Below are 21,181 nucleotides of genomic sequence, written 5' to 3' on the forward strand. Positions count from 1 at the left end.
AGATGCGGAGCTGTAGAAGAACGTTGAAAATTAGGTGGACTGATAAAGTAAGGAATGTGGATGTTTTCCGCAGAGTCGGCGGGGAAAGGATTGTATAGAAAACTCTGACAAGAAAAGGGACGGGATGATAGGACATCTGTTAAGACATCAGCGAATAACTTTCATGGTACTTGTTGAGAGACCTGCAGAAAGAAAAAACTGTAGAGTAATACAGAGTTTAGAATACATCCAGCAAATAATCCAGGACGTAGGATGCAAGTGCTAGTCTGAGGTGAAAAGGTTAGCACAGATGAGGAGTTTATGGTGGGCCTCATGACTCCAATCAAAATCAGAGATAAGGATGGAACGGGGGGATTGTTGGTATGAAGTGGTTGGCACTTCATTGGGCGTTTCAATGTGTGTGGTGCTCGTGTACAGGATCCAAGTTGGTGAGCATAAATGTTTGATGGTGCAGTGGACAGCCAGACGAGATACATGTAAAAGTAGTCGCGGTGTCTGATCAGAAGTATCCCGACACTATTTAGTAGACATTAATGTGCAATGTTTCCACTCTCCGTATTAATGTTGGATGCTGGGGCCTGGAATACATTTGATGCACTGACTCACCCCAAAAGTGTTCCATTGGTTCAGGTCAGGAATATGCGCAGGCCAGTCTGGTTCAGAAACGTTATTGTCTGCAAAGCATTGCGTCACAGATGCTTCTATATTACAGGGTGCATTCTCATGCTGACAGATTCGGTGATCGACTCTGAAGTGTTCCTCTGTCATACACAATGTAGAAAATCTGTACAAGTACACATGTATCACCATTTCACATTTTCTTAAGTGGAGTAAGGGCCCACATCCTAGTCATGAAAAACACCCATATACTGAAACACCATCTTCTCTGTACCTCACTGGTGGTGCTACATATGAAGGGAGGTTTCGTTCTGTGGGCAATGCCAAGAAAACCTTCTATAGGATAGCCACAGGGTATAGCGTGATTCATCACCCCACGGTATTTGTTTCCGGTCTTCCACTGTTCAGTAGCGTCACTCTTTAGATCAGCTCAAGTATCGTTTAGCATAAGCTGCTAAAATGTATGACTCGTGAGGAGCTAGTCGACCTTAGTATCCCATTATTTTTAACTCTCCACGCATAGTGACTGTGCTAGCACGAATGTTGGTGACACTTCGGAACTGATGAATTGTATCTGATTTCAAACGATTTTTTTACAACGACCCTCCGCCATGTGTGAGGTGTAGTAGACAGTACCACGTTACGTAGGTTTGTCTTGATAGTCTTGATGAGGTAATGTACAATGATCAGCAAGACCATTAGGACCAACTTCCTAATCGCCGTTATGTCGAATGTAGGTAAGGATAACAGCGGGATGCGTCTTGGCATGGAATAAATGAGGCCTTGATACGTTGCTGGAGGGAGATGGCACCACATTTGTGCACACAATTCACCTAATTCCCATAAATTCCAGGGAGAAGGCTATGATGCGCGTTCAATCACATCCCAGGTGTGTTCTATTGGGTCCAGATCTGGCGAGTTGGGTGGGGGTGGGGGGGAGCAGGACGTCGACTGGCACTCGCCATTGTGTACCTCGAACCACTCCATCTCACTCCTGACCTTGAGACACGGCGCATTATGTTGGAGGAAAGTGCCACTGCCGCCGGGAAACACGATCGCCATGAATGGCTGTACGTAGGTCCGCAAGTCCTTGGCCGTCGTGGTTCATTGCACGAAGTCTACTGGACCTGTGTATGGCCACATGAATGTTCCCCAGAGCATAATGGAGCCGCTATCAGCTTGTCTGCGTCCACAGTACGTGTGTTAAGGAGCTGTTCCCCTGGAAGAAGACGGATTCCCGCTCTCCAATTGGCATGATGAAGATATTGGGATTCATCAGACCGTGCAACGCTCTGCCACTGCGGCAACGTCCAGTGCCGATACTCACGTGCCCATTTCACTCGTAGTTGCCGATATCGTGGTGTTAACATTGGCACTTGCATGTGTCCGGCGGCAGATGCCTGTCATTAGGAGTTTTCGGTGCACTGTGTGTACAGACACATTTGTACTCTACCCAGCATTAAAGTCTAATGTCTGCTCCGCCACAGTTCGCTGCCTGCCCTGTTTTACGAGACTGCTCAGCCTACGACGTTCAACACCTGTAATGAGGGATGGGCGTTAAACACCACGACGTCTGGCCGCAGTTTCACCGCTTGTTGTTGACACTTGTCACAGCTCTCTTGAAACACCCGACCAGTCGTGCAGTTTCCGAAATGCTCGTTTCAGGTCTCCAGGCCATAACAACCTACCCTCTTCAGGCTCAGATAGATCTCGCGCCTTCCCTGTTCTGCATAAGGATAGCACGCTCACTGATACTACACTCATGGTGATAAATTAAGGATAATTGCCGAATGGGGTGCCACACAACGTGGCACTACACAAAACTAACGCTAATAGCATAGGAATATAGTGAACACACGCGACAGAGATCTGTTAAGTCTACGGTATTGGTGATAAGTTGAGGAAACCGTCCAGCGACACATGTGCTACAGAATTCCACTGTTTCCTGCGCATGTACCCCGACATCAATATGGGATATGATCACCGTGCACACCTAAACAGGCCCCACAACGGGTTGGCATACTCGGGATTAGGTGGTCGAGCAGCTGCAGGGGTATAGCTTCCCATTCTTGCACCAGTGGCTGTCGGACCTCCTGAAGTGTCCTATATGTTTGAAGACGTGCAGCGATACGTCGACAGAGAGGATCCCAGACGTGCTCGATGGGGTTTAGGTCTGGAGAACAGGCAGGCCACTCCATTCCCCTGATATCTTGTGTTTCAAGGTACTCCTGCACGATGGCAGGTCGGTGGGGCCGTGCGTTATCATCCATCAGGTGGAAGGTGGGACCCACTGCATCCCTGAAAAGGCGGATATAATGGTGCAAAATGACGTCCCGATACACTTGACCTGTTACGGTTCCTCTGTCAAAGACATGCAGGGGGGTACGTGCACCAATCATAACTCCACCCCACACCATCAAACCACGACCTCCATACAGGTCCCTTTCAAGGACATTAAGGGGTTGGTCTGGTACCTGGTTCACACCAGAAGGAAACTCGGCGAGAAACACTGTTCAGACTATACGTGGACTCGTCTGTGAACATAACCTGGGACCACTGTTCCAATGACCATGTACTCTGTTCTTGACATCAAGTTTTACGGACTCCACTGTGACCAGGGATCACTGGAATGCACCTTGCAGATCTCCGGGCGAATAAACCATGTCTCTTCAGTCGTCTGTAGACTGTGTGTTTGGAGACAGCTGTTCCAGTGGCTGCGGTAAGGTCCAGAGCAAGGCTACCTGCAGTACTCCGTGTCCGTCTGAGGGCACTGATGGTGAGATATCGGCCTTCTTGTAGTGTTGTACACTCTGGACGTCAGGTTACTGTAGCACCTGGGCACGTTTCCTGTGTGCTGGAATCGTTGCCATAATCGTGACATCACACTTTGTGGCACACGGAGGCCCCGTGCTATGACCTGCTGTGTTTGACCAGCCTCCAGTCTCCCTAGTATTCTACCCCTCATAACGTCATCAACATGTGTTCTTTGAGCCATTTTCAACAAACAGTCACCATTAGCACGTCTGAAAACGTCTGCACGCTTACTGGCTGCATCGTACTCTGATATGCACCAACACACCTCTGCGTATGTGGACTGCTGCCAGCGCCACCTTGCGGCGACCGCTGGTGACATGCACCTCATGGTCATATCCCGAGGTGATTTAAACCCGCAAACCGCCGACCAGAGCGTTGTTTCACCATGTATCAGCATTATCCTTAATGTATGAGAATAAGTTTACACGCATCTGCAATGTATCTGTTCAGCAATCATTAGTAGCCAGGTGATGCTGCTATCGTCTGTGCGGGTGTGTATCATTAATAGGTCGATGGTCGTAATGTTGTGGCTGATCAGTGTATGTGCAGGTATCAGACGCACAGTGGAGGACGGAGTGGTGGAGGAGAGCGTGACGTGCTGGCGCTGTTGCAGTCCTCAACCTGGCGTCGTTCTCGGTGATCGCGCTGGGCTACGTGTGGATGTACGCGGTGGCGCGCACCACGCAGCGCGCCGTCCAGCAGCAGCACAAGCGGCCCGACTCGGCCACCATGGCGCGCCGCATGACGCTCATCGTGGCCACCGACGCCGCCTGCTGGATGCCCATCATCCTGCTGGGCCTGCTCTCGCTCGCGGGCATCACCGTCCCACCGCAGGCGAGTCTCTACCCTTCTCTCGACTGTCTGCCACGCACTGCACTGCGCTCTCTCTTCACATTGTCTGGTCTCACGTGAACTTGCAGTTCGGTATAGCCTATCTGTCGTTTAATAAAACTTTTTCTTGTCTATTAGTGGAACTACCTTCATTTGAATGTTGTTGTTTGGTTTTCTCTCCGCATCACGTCTTATGAAGACCGAAATTGTACACTTGCGGATAAATATGTTAATATACTAGGAAAGACGATGTCGATTTTGATCCGATGACTGCACATGCTTTTGTTAGTTTCCACAATGAAACATTGTCTCAAAATATGGTAGAAAACCCAAAGAGATTCTGGTCGTATGTAAAGTACACCAGTGGCAAAACACAGTCAATACGGCCACTGCGCGATAGCGATGGAAATGTTATCGATGATGGTGTCATTAGAGCGGAGTTACTAAATACAGCTTTCCATAATTCCTTCACGAAAGAAAACGAAGTAAATACTCCAGGATGCGAAACCAGAACAGTTGTTAGCATGAGTGACATAAAAGTAGCGGGTGATCAAAAAGTCAGTATAAATTTGAAAACTGAATAAATCACGGAATAACTTAGATAGAGAGGTACAAATTGACACACATGCTTGGAATGACATGGGGTTTTATTAGAACAAAAAACAAATACAAAGGTTCAAAAAATGTCCGACAGATACCATTTCATCTGATCACAATGGCAATAATTAGCATAACAAAGTAAGATAAAGCAAAGATGATGTTCTTTACAGGAAATGCTCAATATGTCCACCATCATTCCTCAACAATAGCTGTAGTCGAGGAATAATGTTGTGAACAGCACTGTAAAGCATGTCCGGAGTTATGGTGAGGCATTGGCGTCGGATGTTGTCTTTCAGCATCCCTAGAGATATCGGTCGATCACGTTACACTTGTGACTTCAGGTAACCCCAAAGCCAATAATAGCATGGACTGAGGTCTGGGGACATGGGAGGCCAAGCATGACGAAAGTGGCGGCTGAGCACACGATCATCACCAAACGACGCGCAAGAGATCTTTCACGGGTCTAGCATCATGGGGTGGAGCGCCATCCTGCATAAACATCGTACGTTCCAGCAGGTGTTTATCAGCCAGGCTGGGGATGACGCGATTCTGTAAGATATCGGCGTACCTCTCATCCGTCACGGTAGCAGTTTTGCTGTCCATCGCCATCTGTCGGACATTTTTTGAACTTTGTTTTTTTCGGTTCTAATAAAGCCGCATGTCATTCCAAGCATGTGTGTTAATTTTTACCTCTCTATCTACATTATTCCGTGGTTTATTAAGTTTTCAAATTTATACTATCTTTTTGATCACCTGTTAGATACCTTAGGTGTTGCAAAACAACTCAAATCACTTAAGAACGACAAGTCTTCCGGTGCAGATGGTATACCAGCCAGGTTCCTTTCAGAGACTGCAGGCACAATAGGGCCCTTCTAAGCAGTCATATACAACCGCTCACTTGACGGAAGATCTGTTCCTAAAGACTGGAAAGTAGGACACGTCACACCAATATTCAAGAAAGGAAATAGGAGTAACCCATTGAATTACTGACCCATATCACTGACCTTAATTTGCAGTAGGATTTTGGAGCATATACTGTACACGAACATTATGAATCACCTTGAAGAAAATGACTTACTGATACATAACCAACACGGATTGAGAAAATATCGCTGCTGCGCAACACAGCTAGCTCTTTATTCCCATGAAGTATTCAGTGCTGTCGACAAGGGATCTCAGATCGATTCCATATTCGTAGATTTCCAAAAGGCTTTTGATATCGTTCCTCACAAGCGACTATTAATCAAATTGCGTCCATATGGAGTATCGTCTCGGTTGTGTGACTGGATTCGTGACTTCCTCTCACAGAGGTTACAGTTCGTAGTGATAGACGGTAAATCATCGAGTAGAAGTGATGTGTAGCGTTCTTCAAGGCAGTGTCATTGGCCCTCTGCTGTCCCTGATTTGCATAAATGATCTAAGTGATAATCTGAGCAGCCCCCTTACATTGTTTGCAGATGACGCTGTAATTTACCGCCTAGTAAAATCATCAGACAGTCAGTGCCAATTACAAAGTGATCTGGAGAGAATTTCTGTGTGGTGCGAAAAGTGGCAGTTGGCACTAAACAAAGAAAAGTGTGAGGTCATCCACATGGGTACTAAAGGAAATCCGATAAATTTTGGGTATACAATAAATCGCACAAATCTAACGTCTCCCAATTCGACTAAATACCCAGGAATTACAATTACGAGCAGTTTAAATTGGAAAGACCACGTAGATAATATTGTTGAGAAGGCGAAACAAAGACTACGCTTTGTTGGCAGAACACGTAGAAGTTGCGACAAACCCACTAAAGAGACAGCCTACATTACACTTGTCTGTCCTCTGCTGGAATATTCTTGCGCTGTGTGGGATCCTTACCAGGTACGATTGACGGAGGACATCGAAAACGTGTAAAGAAGGGCTGCTCGTTTCGTGTTATGGCGCAATAAGGGTGAGAGTGTCACTGTTATGATACGCGAGTTGGGGTGGCACTCACTGAAACATAGGCTGTTTTCTTTGCGGCGAAATCTATTTACGAAATTCCAATTACCAACTTTCTCTTCCGAATGCGAAAACACTTTGTTGACACCCACCTACGTAGGGAGAAATAATCATCATAATAAAATAAGAGAAATCACAGCTCGAATGGTAAGATTTAGGTGTTCCTTTTTCCCACGCGCCATTCGATAGTGGAGTGATAGAGAAGTAGTATGAAACTAGTTCGATGAACCCTCTGCCAGGCACTTAAGTGTGAATTGTAGAGTAACCATGTAGATGTAGATGAAGATGGACAATGGTAGATGTTCTGATAATAGTTTCAACGTCGTCCGCTAAGAGATAGCATAGAGACATAGCTACCAGAGCGCCAGCTGTGTCTACCTTTTAATAGGGAAAGCTCAGTGTGATACAAAATTCTGAAATAAGCAGGTGATCATACCGTGGAGATGCATACGTACTTCCTACAACTAACTGAGCCAAATTGGAAAGGGGCTAAATTTTGACCTTACGAGTGGCGGAATGATCCTTTCTAAGAATCGCAACACAAATTCGACGTGCTGCGTCTGTGGTGTAGCAGTGCTGGTATCTGTGCTCAAGTGAACATTCTCGTTCCCGTTGACGAGTCTCTGTATAACGCCCACCAGGGTCGTTGTATTGTAAGGGCAACAGTGGCAGGTCCTACAGATACCGCAGCACACATAAGAGGTCGCGTGAGCCCAGACGTGTAAACTTGAACTGTTGCAAACCGGTTTTTAGCGGTGAGGCTAAAGATGCGCACACCTATATCCCGATTTCCACTCACGCCACAGAATCGACGTGCACGGCTCGGCTGGTGCCGCCTCAGGATGACTTGGAAGATTGAATGGCTCGCCTTGGTCTTCAAAAATGAAAGCAGACTCTGCCTGCACGCGAGTGATGGTCGCTTGCACGTACGACGTAGGCCTGGTGAGTGCTCTCTCGTAGTGTTCATTTGTCCGAGATACACTGGCTCTTTCCCAGGCCTTATCGTCTGGAGTGCTATAAGTTATAACTCTGGTTCACCTTTGGTGTTTCTGGAAGGGTCGCTAATCAGCGCACGGTAAATGCAGATGTAGCTATACCCATTCTTTTGCCGTTATTGCAACAGGGATGTGATGTGTTGTTCCAACAGGATAATGCTCACCCATACACTGCCTGTGAAAGGGAACGTGCTCTGCGAGACGCGCAGCAGGTTCCCTGGCCAGGATGATCTCCGGACTTGCCTCCAGCTGAGTTTGTGTGGGATGTTGTGGGACGGTAACTGACTTGTGCGATTCGTCAACCAACAGCCCTTACAGAACTACGTGAACAGGTCTAACAGGTGTGGCATTACGTATCCCAGGACGGTATTCGCCAACTGTACGGTCGACTGGATGCGAGAGTCAGCGTCTACACTGCTGCGTATGGAGGCTGCATCACGGTCTAATATGGGTGTTTCAGAATGGCTTGGTACGCTACCTGATACTTCAGAACCGCTTGTGTTATTGGTCTGTGAGTGTAATCATTACATGTACTCCATGTGGACAGTTGCAACAATAAATCGTGAGTGAACTGGAAAGCACTAAATCGGTGTACTAATGTTTCTTCTGGCAGTGTAATCAGCAAAACGATTCTCTCTTTTCGTCCTTCGTAAAATTTCGTGTAATATCACATCAGAACTTAGGGATCTTTGAACAATTCAAGCTCATTTAAAATAGTCAGAGACAGCTTTATTCTTGCTTACTAATGCTGATATTATCGGGTGCTAGCTGTTCACTAAGGTGCAGTGTGTGCTGTAATTATCGTAAGGCTGTGAATCTTAGTAGATATGATAATACGTTAAGGCGCAACCTATTTACGCTGGAAACAAATTAATTCCCATTTTGGGCATCAGGCGCAAATATGGCGCTGTACAGTGAGCGTATGACGGTATGGCATCCACGCTTTCATTGGACAACCCACGAAGTGAGTGAACAGTATGGATATCGAGAATATAGGCCGCGCGCTGTTAGTGAACTGTGTTATGTGAACGGCGCAATTATGGTGCTGCACTGAGGAAGTATCGCTGACTGGAAGGTCTGAGAGGAAGCCTCTTGTCATTAAGGAAGATGATAATGAAATTCTAAAACAAAGGTGAACTTGGTGTGGCACCTGGAAGACAAAGGCATCCAATCTCGTTGTAAATTGTTTAATGACGTTGCTGTTGCTAGTACTGGTGCTCTCGGAGTGTCAAGAGAACTGTCTACCTCATGGTCAATAGTAAGAAAAGTTTTGCGGTCTATATTAAACTGGTACCCGTACAAGATCCAGACGGTGTTGTAAATGATACCTATTTATACGTAGCAACATTCTCAATTTGCTCTTTGGTTTCTGGCATGGGTCAAAATTGATAATTTGTGGCAGTGCAAAATTCTGTAGAGTGACGAGGTTCATTTTCATTACAGAGTGATTGCACTCACCGTATGTGACTCTGTGTTGTGGATTCACGAGCACCTTTATTCTCGGTCCGTTCTTTTAGAAGAGAATACACCGAGAGGGCCTGTCTTGTTTACCATGCCGTCTGCGCTTTATCGAGACTTTGTTGTATAGCATGTGATTGCTGCTGCGAATGAGAGAAGCTGTGTGTAAGCCACTGCTGTCATGCCAGACAGGGCATAACCTCCTCTCGCTCGCCCACTGAAAGACCTGCTGAATGCAATCATCCACGAACGTGTTATCTCGAGAGGTTTTTGCAGATTCATGGCCTCTAAGGTTGCCCAATCTGTATCCATGTGATTTTTGTCTATGGGATTATCTAAAAGAATGTGTTAACCAAGGACACGTTCCGCCTCTACCTGATCTGAAGTCTATGAACACGTCGCTCAAATGCCACAGGAACTACTGTGAGCAACTGTTGATCACGTCATTTTATGTATGCAGCATCTCCTCCACGTCTCCGGTGCTCATACTGAAACAATTGTGTAAACTGTGGTTAATAATAAAACCAATATTATGCCTTGATATTCATCCCAGGTCTTCAGCCGGAACATAACATCATCTTGACACAATATTTCGGCTGTCCACCTGGCCGCTATCTTCAGGTGAGTAAGCCGTCACACTGACTTGTCGGAATTGAAATCAAACCGAGGCAGCGGCTCTTTTAATACACCGCCTGTAGGTCCAGAGTTCGCAGATGAACGTAATTGCACTCTAGCGCAAAGCATGGCAGCCCACCGGTGGTGAAAACTCGCGGAAACGATAAATCGATATCAAAAATTGTTTTGTCCCCTTTTGATGACCGAAACAAAGACCGGGTTTTTAATGTCAAACAAAAGAGGGTTATTACTTTCACTTAAAGGATATCCCTCATATATGTTTATATATTTTCAGATAGCCGGGTTTCAATGGCTTCTTTCACTACACAGCCCCAATACCGCGACACAGGGCAACCACTTGTGTCTCATGATACAACATTTTATGGCCTTCAGTAAGACAATGATCCGCAAATGCAGATTTTCCTGGGTGAAATAAACGCGCATGCCGATGGTGCCCCACGCACCGTTATTGGACCGTACGAATCGTCTGTTCACTATAGGCTCTCTCGCAATGGCAGGGAATTTTGTAGGCATCGGGCTTCCTCAAATGGAAATCATTCTTCACCGAACCAAGCAGCTCTCTAGTCTTAGCTGACGGACGGAATACACTGTTAATATCAAATCTCTTTAAAATTCTTCCTACTTTTGAAGATTTACTTGCAGCGAAAGGTAGGAGCGCTACCGATTAGAATGTGTCCTTTATTTTTTCCCGCGAAGGTCCCGTCTGCAGAGCACGGCGGATCTCATTGGCGCGACAAGCATTCTACTTGAACACTGCTTTTAGATGATCCAGTTCTTGTGTCAAACTATCTGCATCTGAGACAGCATGAGCTCTTTTTACCGATCTACGTAGGACCCCTTTGCGTTGACAACGACGGATGACAACTTTATGCATGAAGATATCGGTCCGTATGCGTGGGATTACGATAAACATTATGTCCTAACGTCCCATCATCCCTCCTGTAGACCAAAACATTTAAAAACGGAAGTTTTCCATCGTGAACTTGATATTGGGATGCAGACAACTGAAGCGATAAGTTTATGGTGTGCCCACATGGGAGAGATGTTCTGAATCGTTTCCTAGATCAGACTCTGACTATGTTATAGACGGGGATAAAGAGTAATACTTTAAGTTCAAGTTGGAACCCTGTCTTGTTTGACATTAAAAAACAGTGGTTTTTGTTACGGTCATCAAAAGGTGTCAACAGAGTTTGACATCGATTTTTGGTTTCCCCGAGTTTTCACTACCAGAGTGCTATCACGTTCACGTTCGCGCACGTACGGTGGACCCACAGGCGGTGTATAAAGTAGCCGCCGCTGCGGTTTGATTACAGCTCCGGCGAGTTAGTGCGACGGCTTACGGCCATATGGACCGCCGAAATATTTCGTCAAGATGACGTTACGTTGCGGCTGGAGACCCGGTATAGGTATCATCAACTACGGCGCCGGGAAGGTTTACGGAACCACAACATTATGCGTTCCTCAATTGTTTGACCTTTACTGCCCCCGTCCCATTCCTAATCCATTACATACGGAAACATTTCTATACGTCCTTGTGAACGAAACCTGGCTGCTAAAACTGGAACTTTTTTTTTCCAGCGCAAACCGGTTCTGCGTTAACACATTAGAATATCTATCATGTTTGGATGTCATAAAATAATTGCATGGTAAACCGATTCTGCGTTAACGCATTAGAATGTCTACCATGTTTTGCTCCCTACGATAACTGCAGTTCACACAGCACCTCTGTAACCAGTTGCAATTTATTATAACCACCCTGTAAATCTTACATTTACTGTAAGTGAATGTAACAGCGATATCTATTTCAGCGCTTCAAATTAATACCGTGCTTGTACGTACTCCGACAGGAAAATGAACAGCTTTTTGTTCGAGTGCAAAACATTTGTTGCTACAAAAGACATCCTGCATTGCATTAATTCCCGGGAGGGCCACGCTCTCCCGGCAGCTGACTGTCGAATATGCCGCACTCGATACGGCTTCGATTCCTCATATTTCGTGACAACGCTGGGAGTGTAGCTCCATGACGAATCGCAACGCCACGATACATACAGTTAGCTGAATAAAAATTTGCCCGTGCTCCTACGGCAATTCGTAGTGACCAAAACTAAAAGGATCCTGTACATGCACGTGTCAGATGAAAATACTAGTTGACATAGGGGTCACTGTACTTCTGTTGAGAATCGTGCAGTGTGCCTGTAATTCACTGCACGGTATTTATTTTACACAAAAGTCTTGAAATTGTGCTGAAGTGAAGTTATCTCGTTACTGGGTTATGAACTGCACCATATTTCGTCTATACTGAATACATAATTCAACCTTCATGATATGCTTAACACTTTCTGGAAACCCAGGGTCGCCCTTCTTTCACTGACACGGAGCAATAACTTTGCAGGCTAATCACTTCTTTGCACTAAACAGAAGGCACATTCGTGTTTACGTAAACAAATAGTCGCTACTGTGTACACACTCTCAGCTCAGGATTACCTCTACTTGCAGTAAGTTGCGAGAAGGGGATGCTATCAGTGGTCCACATTTTTTGTACTAAATAAGTAAACAACTCTTACGTCGTCCCTATGAATGTGACTAAATGCAACTACGTATACGTGACCTTGTATGCATTTGTTGTTACTTTGTTCCAGCGCAAATCTATTATTATTTAATTTAAATTATTTCAACCTAGCGACTGCGCCCTATAGTATCTGAACTGTCCACTGATTAGTTACTACGTATAATCTACCAGTTGTACTCAACTAAATATTTAATGAATGAGGTCTACACGGTTTTATCACATCGCCTATCACTCAAAGGTAATTGATTCAAAGCAGAACAACCGCTTGGTCAATTTCGTCCACTGAGCAGTAAATTGTATTACGTAATGGTGCAGGTTCCCCTCAGATTATTAATAAACTCCAGGAATTCCATACCTGAAACATAACAAAACCCTTAGTCAACTATGCAATTTTTCTCGACAACTTTTCGCTCCGTTTTATTTCGGTATGAAATAAGTGTTTTTTTTTTCGATTAAAATTTATTTTTCTTTCCAAAAACATTTTAGCATGAAGTATATATTTTGATATTAATCATTTACTAGATTAAACGTCCTTTCTTTTAAATATTGTTTATCCTTCTCATTTGAAATTCTGCTCTGGTAAAATCACAAGCTAGTGGTAATTCGAACTTACAGTGGCACTGTTCGCTTAACTACTTGTAGACCAATAATAACTTTGTCTTAATATTTTTTCCCTCGCAAACTATTTTAAGACGTTAATATAGTTTCATTTAATTTCATATAATTCCATTTTTTATTCCTTAGCCATTAAAATAGTTTGGTTTGCGAACAACCATTCTTTTTCTTTAAGTAAAAGTCGGAACTTCTTTATTTTCTTTATACGCTCGGTAGTTTCATTTAAGATTGCTCATACATAATAAGTTGACTGTAATGGTCGAGTGCCAGTAAAAATCTATTCCCCAGTGAAGCAATTCAACATTCACAAAAAATACAAAGAGAAAAGCTATGTGCCACCTCCACTTTAAGACCTGAAGTTATACAATCAAAGCAAAATGTAAGCCTCTTCATTACTGGAAAATCGCGACCCACTATCTGTGCCGAAGTGAACGGTTACTTGCCATTTAAGCAAACGAAAGTAATTACAATGCATGAATGTTCCAATGTTAATGGCTCCAAGGGATTACTATTTATAGTTACGGGAAAGATCTAGACAATCTACGGTCAATCGCCACTGTACGACCAATAAATAGTTACGTTCCGAAACTCTCCAGTGCCACTTCAGTATCAAATATCGTAAACTGTGTCACTATGGCTCAAAGCGAAATAACATTCCACTGCTTTATATAAACAACGCGCTTCTATGTGATCCCAGTGTGTGGAAATCCCACAAATCAGAACGAGCACTCGATTCTATTAGGGTGTACTAACTACATAAACCAAATCAATCACTTCAACACTAAATTACGGCTTTGCAGCACTGGAGAACTAGTTAGGATTTGCGGAACAATCTAGGTCGGTACGTGATCTCAAATTCAGTTACGACTCCATAATAAATACTTGGTTTTCGGACAGTGTCCACAATAAAATATTACTCCCTCCAATAAAATCTTCAAGCCCTCTCTTTAGTATAACATAAACATTATCTGTGTCAATAGCAAAAAAAAAAAAAAAAAAAAAAAAAAAAATGGTTCAAATGGCTCTGAGCACTATGCGACTTAACTTCTGAGGTCATCAGTCGCCTACAACTTAGAACTAATTAAACCTAACTAACCTAAGGACATCACACAAATCCATGCCCGAGGCAGGATTCGAACCTGTGACCGTAGCGGTCGCCTGGCTCCAGACTGTAGCGCCTAGAACCGCACGGCCACTCCGGCCGGCTGTCAATAGCAATCCAGTGATTTACCCATGGGACCTGCAAGATAGTATTTCACTGGCGGAACTCGCACAGCTAAACAAGACAACTACCTCGGATCAGCGAATGTTCCTGTGTGAAGTTGACTTTTCAACACGTCTTCTCCATGGTAATTCTCTTTCTCAACTGACTATAACATCCATGTCAAATTGTTTTGGAACGAATCACACGGAAAAACGTAAAGCGATAACACTACTTTTAACAATTAAGTCATTGTTTCAGATGGCTTTAGACTATTCTTCTCTCGGCCGGCTGCAAGCATCGTAGCATCTTTGCCGCTCGAACTACTACTGCCGTGCACTACCGATGTAATTATGCTCTAAGCGTCAGTACAAGTATTTTTTCTGCCTGGTGTTTGACAACGTATTGAACACATACATATAAGTAACATTATAGTAAATAACGACTAATATTTAAAGCATATCATAGTAAATTTCCGGTGCCACACCAATAAGTTAAGACGACAAGACTACCATGACGACACTAGAATTAAAATATCATCCTTTGACCGGTCACAGACGGTCAAACCACAATGACACAAGATGTTGGATATCCATTCCTGGCCGTAGAAAGTGGAGGTCGGAGGCCTGCTCTTTCTGTAAAGCAGGATATACGGTAGTTTGTAGCAACTCTAGACGTCAGAGTACAGTGCTGGTGCAGCACAGTTCTTTCGTACCACACTGTTCAGCGAGCGTTGTTGAACATGCAACCCCGCAGCAGACAACCCCTACGTGTGTCCGTGCTGATGCAACAAAAAAATGTGTGAATTCCTAGGCGACCAAACTGCTGAGATCATCGGTCCATAGACTTACACACTACTCAAACTAACTTATGCTGAGAACAACACACACACACACACACACACACACACACACACACACTCACTCACTCACTCACACACACACACACCCATGCCCGACGAAGGACACGAACCTCCGGTGGGAGGGGCCGTGCAACTCGTGAACGGCACCTCAAACCACGCGGGCATTGCTCGCGGCGACTGACCCAACAACCGCGTCAATTAAGACTGCAGTGGACACGGTATCGCGTCTCTACTGAAACGTGATACTCTCGTAACAATCCTTGCTGCAGCTTGTGCGCCTAAACATCACAGCTAAGGAATCAGTGTTAACGGAAACAAGTCAACACAGTCGTTATTAGAGCATCTGACGTTTGTATCTACGGCTTCTCTAGTAGTTGCCGTTGTAATGGTCTTCGCTCCGAAGACTAGTTTGATTCAACTCTCCATATGTCTTCATATCCGAATAACTACTGCAACTTACATGTTTCCGAATGTCCTTTCTGTATTCATCACTTGGTCTCCCTCTACAATTTTTTCTCCGCACACTTCCCTCCAGTACTAAATCGGTGATATCTCGATGTCTCAGAATATTTCCATTAACCGAATCCTTCTTCTAGCCATATTGTGCCACAAATTTCTTTTCTCCCCAGCTCTATTCACTACCTGCTTATTAGTTACCTGATCTATTCGCACAATCTTCAGAATTCTTCTGTGGCACCACATTTCAAAAGCTTCTATTCTTTTCTTATCCGAGCTGTTTATCGTTCATGTTTCGTTTGGCTGTAACTGCAAGTTGCGAACACAGCAGTATATAAGAAGAATATCATATATCAGCAGTTCAGCATCATAGATGTACTAATGCAAATCTATCAACAAGAAAGGCGTATTCGGAGTATAACAGATCTATGTAACAAAATTTGTTATATTCAGTCCATCATTGCTTTGTAAGTCGAAAACGGAGGAGCAGTGTGATTAATTTCGTTGAGAAATTATCCTCGCAGCCGAGCAGTACTGTATAAAATTCTTCTTACTATTCGTAGTTAGTGCTTACCACATTTCATCGGTCATCAGCTGCACTGGTAACAGAGCGTGCATCAGTGATTCTCTACATAAAAACTGCTTAATGCTTCAGTTTATTTGCACAATTGCACAACTCTATTAAAACGAAGACTGATGTATCATTACACATTCATTAATTAATTATAGAAACGGGCCATTAATGATTATCATTTAAGTAAGAAACAAACCAAAGATACGTAAATCACGATCGCTGATGTATTGGGTACCAAAGGCGGACCAACACAAAATTAACGAAGCGGTCATAAGGTTTTAGCTAATCAGCGTATTTTTATAGGGCTTTTTACTATACCAGTACTACCTCCTGTAAGAATATGTGACACATTTCTATTTTGAATATCCTTTACGTGTTATATTTGTGTAAAAGGTGAAAGTTTTACTTAGTGCTTATCACTGATCGTCTCGGAATTTGATTACCCCATAACAGGTTGAAACCATGATTGAAAATGAGCTGTAAGCTCTTTTCCTAGAAATTAAAAATTTAAATTCTTTCAGAACAGGCGTACGACAGTTTCTCCTCTTTGGAAGTCTAAGAGATCCACAATGTACCTGAACTGCAGAACTGTGTTTTCTCAGGTTTTCTCGGAATGATGGAGTGATTACGCTCACCCGAACTGTTGTTTCCATTTTTGTGCACAATACTTTGATGCCGGATGCAACAGTCTTTTTCAGGAGCTGTGAGTTTTGTTGTTATGTCTGCTCACTGCCTGCAATACAAGCACACTGTAAGCATTCTTGGAATCGCGCTGCTTTTCATAGCTGAGTTAGACCTTCGCGTCCTCTACGCCCTTTGATGCTCAGATGGCTCTCATTGGTTTTGCCCAGCTCGCCTCATTATTCCCTGAAACGCACATTCTCCCAACATCTCCAGCTCTGGTGAGCGAAATGCCCCGTGAAAATTTAATAAATTGTGTGTAGGCCCACAACTTCTGCTTAAAATGAAACCACATGGTCCAGTCACAATAATGTGATCACCTATCAGAATCCTGAATAACCATCGTTCACAGTGTGGACGTGCAGAAAGAGAGTCAGTGAGGTTCTCCAACGTAGCGACGAGGATGCAGAGCTATGCCCACTCCAGTGCCGTTGCCAACTGTGCTAGCTTTCGCGCCAGAGCATCCATGGGACGAACAGCCAGATCGAGGTGGTGCCACAGATACAATTGGGTTTAAACCGGGGAGTGTGGTGGAGAGGGGAGTACGGTAAACTCGTCCTGGTGTCCTCTGAACAACGCGTGTACACTGCGACCTGTGTGGTACGTTGCACTGACCTGTTGGCAGATACCATAGTCCCGAGGAAATTCAAGCTGCATGTAGCGGGTCACATGGTCCCTAAGAACACATGCATGCTTTCGTTGGTCGATTGTACCTTCTACAGTGACTAAATCACGCAGGAAATGCCACAAATACATTCCACAGATCCTAACGCTTCATTTGTCCTACATCCTTCCAAAGCAGGCGGCAGGGCGGTACACGCCAACCGCCATGTCTCCAGTGAAGTATAAAAAGTGGTTCATTTCAAAAGGCGACCTGTCACCGCTCATTGGATTTCCAGTAGCGGTATTGAAGTGCAAATTCCAGCCTTTGTTCGCGATGAACAGCGGTAGCATGAATGCATGAACAAGGCACCTGGTGTGGAGACCCATAGACAGAAACGTTCGCTGAACGGTCTTTCGGGAGACACTGTTGACAGCCCCATGTTTCTCCTGGTTGGACACTTGCCCAACAGTCGCACCCATATTCGCCCGTACACATCATCGCAACCGTCGTTCACCTCTGTCCTTGTTTCCCATGGTGCACTACAGTTGCCTCGGTGCAATTTTGGTTAGCGCTGTTTTGCCATGCACAGTTTATTTTAACGACTATGGCACTCTGACAGCTTACAAACCTAACCGTTTGGGGAATGCCAGAGATAATACTCTTTTCCAAGTCAAATAAACTGCTCTGTTTCCGCATTACGACAACGACTGGACTGTTTACGGCATCCCCCGACACGCTTTATTCACCCTCCGCTGCAAGTGCGGCCATCTGCCATCTCTGAGCGGTTATTGCACGTTGGCGTCAAAAATTGGTGGTGGTCACCTTAATGTGACTGTGACGTGTGTAATGAGGGATGAGCATAGCAGCCAATTGCGTATCAGTCTGTATTTTATTGCAGCTGTACAGTACAGCCCTGAACAGTGCGTTTAGTAGCGAATCATAGAGACCCAGAAAGTATGTATCAGGAAATTTTGTTAAAACAACCTGTAACTATCTACGGCGTGAATTGAGTAATGGACAGTTTAAGACCGTTTTATAGAAATGTTCTTACACAATGTTTCTGGGTCTGTATGACTATCTACTTAATGCACCGATGACGGCTATACTGCAGCTTAAATCTAGCTTCACCTGCAATAAAACACAGATTTATATGCGACTGATTGCTGTGTTCATCCATGATTACAAACGTTTCACAGTAGCTGAACACAACGGTTCCTCAGGAAATGCAACTTGGATAATGTGAAACTGCCTTCTATCTTTCTAGGTTTTCCGACATACAATATTTATTTGCATGTACTGCATACATCTGCTGTCCACCGAATTTCGCGTTTTGGAATTCAGTACTTCTGTCATCGCATTTAATTTCATGATTATAACTGAGGCAGTTCTGGGCGGCTGCTTAAATGCTTCGTTGTTTTAGTCGAATGTGTCACTGCCTTCCCTCGCCCTTCTCCTCGATTATTCTACTTGTCTGCCCCGCATAAGACATGAAATTGTCGCATGGAATCTTGGACACATAGACCGTCTTTACCGCAACGAAGAAGACCTTTTACCTTTTTCACTGGGAGTAAAATCCACGGTTTCCTTTGATACTTAAACAGTTCCTGTTATAAATGTAATCAGTGATTCTACATTTGTCTTAGACACCAGAATTTTTGTTTCTTTTTATTTAACTCTTTATGACGCCTTTCGTGTTATCGCATCATCAGACCTATGGCATAATGACACATTATAAGACGATGTGGAAAGCGTGCATAAGAATGAAGCAGTGAAGCAGACAAACATTCCTGTAACATCGATAATAGTATCTTTTCATTTACAGTCATTCCATTGCAACTTCATTGGCAAAACTGTCTCAGGCAGTATTACATGTTGTAAGGTAAACAATCTCGCCACTATGCGGCGTTGCTCACAGTATCAAAATGCTTGTGGCGGTAGATACATATGTGACATGTCAACAGTTGTTACAAGTCCATGTACACCTACATCTACACCTACATACATACTGCGCAAGCCACCGTGTGATGAACACCGGGGAGAACCCGTACCGCTACTAGACACTTCCCTTCCTATTCCGCACGCGAACGGAGCGATGAAAAAACTCCGTACGAGCCATAATTTCTCTGGTTTTACTTTTGCGGACTCCACGCGAAATGTACATTGGCCGCAGAGGACCTGCAGTCAGCCTCAACTGATGGCTCTCCAAACTTCCGCAATAGCTCCTCGCGAAAAGACTGTTGTCTTACCTCCAGATTTTCCCATATGAGCTCACGCAGCGTCTCCGTAATACTTGCGTGTTGATCAAACCTTCTGGTAACAAATCTAGAAGCATGCCACTGAATTGCTTCTATGTTCCCCTTTAGTCTAACTTGGTGGGAATCCCAAACAGTCAAGCAGCATTCAATAATGAGTCCGCACTAGCGTTGCATACGCCGTCTCCTTTACAGATGAGCTACACATTCCCTTAAATCTCCCCACAAAACGAAGTCGAGCATTCGCCTTCAAGTCTATCAGCTTGACATGCTCATTCCATTTAACATCGCTTTGCGTCACCCCCAGACTGTTTCAAGCTCCACATTGTTAATGCTCTGTTCGAACATTACAGTATAGTTATTCCTACTCATTCGCATTAACTTACAATTTTCTACCTTTACAGCGGTGTGCCATTCATCACAACTAGAAATTCCATTTAAGTCGTCTTGTATCCCTCTACAGTCACTCAAGCACGACACCTTGCCGTAAACGACAGCTTCGTCAGAAAACATCTGTAAATTGGTGTTCACGCAGTCCGCCAGATCGTTTATGTATACAGGGAACAAGAGCGATCCTGACACACATTTCTGGGACATTCCTGACGATACCACTGTCTTTGGTGAACATTCGCCGTCGAAGACAACGTGCTGGGTTCTAGTACTTGAAAATTCTTCGACCCAATCATGTATCTGGGAAACTGTTCTGCATGCTCGGACCTTGCTCAACAGTTTGCTGTGAGACACCGTGTAAAGCGCTTCCGGAAATATAGAAACATGAAATCCATCTTTTGCCCTCTAACCGTGGTATGTAGGACATCATGTGAGAAAAGAACAAGCTGAGTTTCACATGAGCACCTGTTTTCTGATTCCGTGCTGACTTGTGGACAGAGCTCAAGGGAATTTGTTGTGTTTGAACTCCGAATGTTTTGAAGAAGTCTGCAGCAACCCGATGTTAAACATACTGGTCTGTAGTTATGCGGATCTGTTCGTTTACCTTTCTTATATACAGGAGCTACCGGCGCTCTTTTCTAGTTGCTTAAGACTTTGCCCTGGATGAGAGAATCGCGATAAGTGCAGCCTAAGTAAGGGACCAGTGCCCATATTGCCCTCTCTATAAAACGGAATTGGGATTCCATTAGGACTTATTTGTTTTCAACCCTTTGTGATGCTTCTCTACGCAGAGGTTCCTATTTCTTATGTGTCCTCCGCGCGAGGTCTGTGCGACAATCAAACGACGGTATGTTTTTGCGGTCCTCTTGTATGAATCATATCTTAAACTGGAAATAAGAACTTGTGTGTTGTTTTTCTTTTTCTGTCTTCTATTAGCTTACCAGGCTGGGCAAAGAGTGACTGGTTCGAAGCCTTCGACCCGCTTAGTGATTTTGCGTATGACTAGAATTTTCTCGGGTTCTCGACAAGACCTTCCGTTAA

General features: G+C 44.3%; 1 protein-coding gene across 1 annotated transcript in view; it reads left to right on the forward strand.

Moving 5' to 3' along the window:
• Positions 1-21,181, forward strand: part of LOC126456273 (G-protein coupled receptor GRL101-like) — a 568,827-nt gene that overhangs the window by 521,031 nt on the left and 26,615 nt on the right. The window contains exon 26 of the mRNA XM_050092025.1: positions 4,046-4,266. Coding sequence (XP_049947982.1) covers positions 4,046-4,266 — 221 coding nt within the window. The remainder of the gene's footprint in view (positions 1-4,045; positions 4,267-21,181) is intronic.

Source organism: Schistocerca serialis, chromosome 2 (genome assembly GCF_023864345.2).
Source record: "Schistocerca serialis cubense isolate TAMUIC-IGC-003099 chromosome 2, iqSchSeri2.2, whole genome shotgun sequence".
In the NCBI taxonomy this organism is placed as follows: Eukaryota; Metazoa; Arthropoda; class Insecta; order Orthoptera; family Acrididae; genus Schistocerca; species Schistocerca serialis.